General features: G+C 48.0%; 1 protein-coding gene across 1 annotated transcript; it reads right to left on the bottom strand.

Annotated features, from left to right (window-relative positions):
- Positions 1–1205: 1205 nt before the first annotated feature.
- Positions 1206–2614, bottom strand: LOC111915809 (uncharacterized). The gene is made up of 3 exons (XM_023911452.1): positions 2528–2614; positions 1882–2044; positions 1206–1816 (listed from the first exon to the last, which is right to left on the bottom strand). The coding sequence occupies exons 1-3, from the start codon at positions 2612–2614 to the stop codon at positions 1206–1208; spliced, it is 861 nt and encodes a 286-aa protein (XP_023767220.1).
- Positions 2615–3437: the final 823 nt, after the last annotated feature.

Here is a 3437-nt window from a genome sequence, read left to right as displayed (position 1 = left end):
GGGTGGTATAAAATCTCGCAGTCATAATCTTTTACCACGTCTAACCACCTCCTCTGCCACTTATTCAAGTTCGACTGATCCATCAAATACTTCAAACTCTTATGATTGGTGTAAATAGTGCATCGGACCCCGTACAAATAATGCCTCCAGATCTTGAGGGAAAACACCACCGCCCCCAATTCCAAATAATGAGTGGGGTAATTCGCCTCATGAGGCTTCACCTGGCTCGAGGCATAAGCAATCACATGCCCCCTCTACATAAGGAAAACTCCTAGACCCAAAATAGAAGTGTCGCAATAAACCACAAAATCATTTAATCCCTCGGGTAACGCAAGAATCGGGGTCTCGCACAATTTCTGTCTCAGCGTCTCAAAGGCCAACTGCTGATCCGGACCCCACTAAAAGGTCACATTCTTCTTGGTTAGACGATTCAAAGGCACTGCAACCTTGGAGAAGTCCTGGATAAACCTTCGATAATACCCCGCGAGGCCCAAGAAACTCCGAATTTCAGATGCGTTCTTCGGAACTTCCCAACACATCAAAGCCTCAATCTTAGTCGGGTCCACCAAGATACCACCCTGGTTGATGATGTGCCCCAAAAACTGCACCTCACGCAACAAAAACTCACATTTGGAGAACTTGGCAAAAAGCTTCTCCCTCCTCAAGGTCTCTAATACTTCGCTCAAATGTTGCTCATGTTGCTCCTTGGTCTTAGAGTAGACCAGGATGTCATCAATAAAAACAATCACGAACTGATCGAGCTTCGGTCTGCACACCCGGTTCATGAGATCCATGAATGTTGCACACCCGGTTCATGAGATCCATGAATGTTGTTGACGCATTGGTGAGTCCGATGGCATCACCATGAACTTGCAATGACCATAACGAGTTCTGAAGGCCATCTTCTGTATATCCCCATCTCTGATCCTCATCTGATGATATCCTGACCGAAGATTGATCTTGGAAAACCAAGATGCACCATTAAGATGATCGAATAAGTTGTCGATCCTCGGAAGCCGATAACGGTTCTTCACTGTCAACTTGTTCAGTTCCCGATAATCAATACACATCCTGTTTGACCCATCCTTCTTTTTCACAAATAGGATTGGTGCTCCCCACGGGGAACTGCTCAGACAAATAAAACCCTTATCTAGCAGCTCCTGCAACTACGTAGACAACTCCTACATCTCAGGCGGAGCTAGGCGCTACGACGCCTTGACTATCGAAGCCACACCAGACATCAAATCAATCCGGAACTCAACTTCCCTCTCAAGAGGCACTCCCGGCAGCTCCTCAGGAAACACATCGGGAAAGTCATGGACAATAGGTACCCTGCTCAACTCTATCGTGGTCTCCACCCTCGAATCCGAAACATAAGCTAGAAACCCAGAACAACCCTGTTGAAGAAGCCTCTTAGCCCTCGCTGGTGAATAGAGAGTTGGCCCATGTGAAGCTCTCTCACCAGAAATGACTAGTTCTCCCCCACTTGGAGTTCGAACTCTCACCAACTGTCGCTCACAATCAATTACGGCCCCATTGGGCCCCAACCAGTTAATCCCGATGATCATCTTCATTCCCTTCAAGGGAATCAGTACCAAGTCAATAGGAAACCTCTCATCGAACATGTTCTGAATACTCTTACGGAATACCCTCGCAACGCTCAAAGTACGATCATTAGCGATCTCCACCTCCAGAGGGGACTCCAAAGTCCCCGGAACGTCTCGAAACTTCTTGTTGAGCGCAAGAGATACAAAAGATCGAGTAGCCCCCGAATCAAAAAGAACATGAGCCGACAATCCAATGACCAAAAAGGTCTCTATACAAGATCATAACAACATAAGCATAATAATAAAACAATAAAGATAGAGATAAGTCACATACCAGTCAAGACATCCGGCGCTGCTCGGGCCTTATCTGTGGTCAGCTGAAAAACTCTGCTCTTCACCGCAGGAGCCTCCGCCTTGCTCTGGCAGCCATTTATAATCCTCAATGTGGCGGGCGCAGGCACCACCACTGCTCCTCCTGACAACCTCGGACAATCGGCCTTTTTATGATCGGTATGGTTGCAATGAAAACAAATCAAGGCCCTCTTAGGGCATTCCTTGCTCATATGGCATGCCTGACCACAACCAAAGCACCCTGATCCCACTGATCGAGAAGGTCCACCGTGCGACTTGTCGCACTTGGAACATCGGCCCCGGCCCTGATGGCATCTACTGTGAACACCGGAGGTCTTAGGCTTCTTAGCCTGAACCACTATCGTCTGAACCTGCTTCGGCTTCCGCTTCGTCCGGAGCTCTAACTCAATTTCTCGCTCACATGCCTTCTCAATCATGTCATTCAGGGTTTTGCACCCTGAGAAACTCACAAACTCCCAGATATCATCCCTCAACATAGCATGATATCTCGTCTTCCTCATCTCCTCATTCACAAAGTACTGCGGAACCAATAGCGCCCTCTCCCTAAAGTTGGTGGTAATCTCCGCCATAGTCTTCGTGGCCTGGTGAAGGTCCTGGGACTCCCTCACCAGCTGTTGCACCTCTATGGTCGGTGCAAACTCCCGATCAAACCTCCATACAAAATCCTCCTGTGTCATCACAGTCACACCCGCCATCCCTACCTCACGGGTAACCTCCTCCCACCACTCCCACGTTCGGTCCCTCAGCATATAGGACGCGAATCCCACCTTTGTCGCATCGGGGCAAAAGCTCATGCGCTGAGCATGCTCCATGTCAACGATCCAGCGGCGACTAGCGAGGGGTCCTTAACCCCAAAGAACTAAGTCACACCACATGCCTTGAACTCCCGGAATGAGGGAGTTCGAGTCCCAATCTGACCCGCAACAATCTCGGCTCGAAAAGACCTGAGTTACTCCTCCACAATCTTCATGATCCACTCTTTAACGGTATCGAAAATCATCGGGGTAGCGTCAAGGATGCCGCGAGTAACCTCAATTGCAATAAGCTCGCGCAGCCACTCATCAATCGGCTCTGCACCAGAGCCTGAGCCCGATCCTGAACTTGATCCCGAACCTGAACCTCCTCGAGTAGCCATCACCATCCTCAACTGAAAATACAACATAGAAAACAATTGATAAGGAGATTCGAAGGGATTCCTCCCCACCAGACTCCTTAGAGCTTTCAGGTCTGTCCTTGTCTCGGGTATAGGTCCTGTGCTTTAAGTAGTACGGACCCAATACTACCTTCAGCACCTACCTGTACCTTCCTCAAGGTCATACTTGATACCTCTAATTCACCCAACCATAGATAAAACATAACTTACAAAACACAGCACACACGCAAATCCTAGACTATTCTAGGATTTCTCAATCCACACAGAACAAGAAACCTCAATCAATACCATAGGTTGCCTTATGCAAGCAAGTTATACATAAATAGAATCACATAGACTGTTAAATAAAGCTTTTATCCTAAGAC

Source organism: Lactuca sativa, chromosome 4 (assembly GCF_002870075.4).
Source record: "Lactuca sativa cultivar Salinas chromosome 4, Lsat_Salinas_v11, whole genome shotgun sequence".
NCBI lineage: Eukaryota > Viridiplantae > Streptophyta > Magnoliopsida > Asterales > Asteraceae > Lactuca > Lactuca sativa.
The sequence above is the reverse complement of the archived record's forward strand: the minus strand, read 5'-3'. Positions and strand labels throughout refer to the sequence as shown.

What these genes read in the sequence shown, in the direction of transcription:
- LOC111915809 (XM_023911452.1), bottom strand. Translation starts at nt 2,614, where the DNA reads ATGGCGGGTGTGACTGTGATGACACAGGAGGATTTTGTATGGAGGTTT. An exon ending in CCATAGAGGTGCAACAGCTG is followed by an intron (nt 2,045 to 2,527) that starts GTGAGGGAGTCC and finishes GATCATAAAAAG; the next exon opens with GCCGATTGTCCGAGGTTGTC. An exon ending in AGCGCCGGATGTCTTGACTG is followed by an intron (nt 1,817 to 1,881) that starts GTATGTGACTTA and finishes GATCTTGTATAG; the next exon opens with AGACCTTTTTGGTCATTGGA.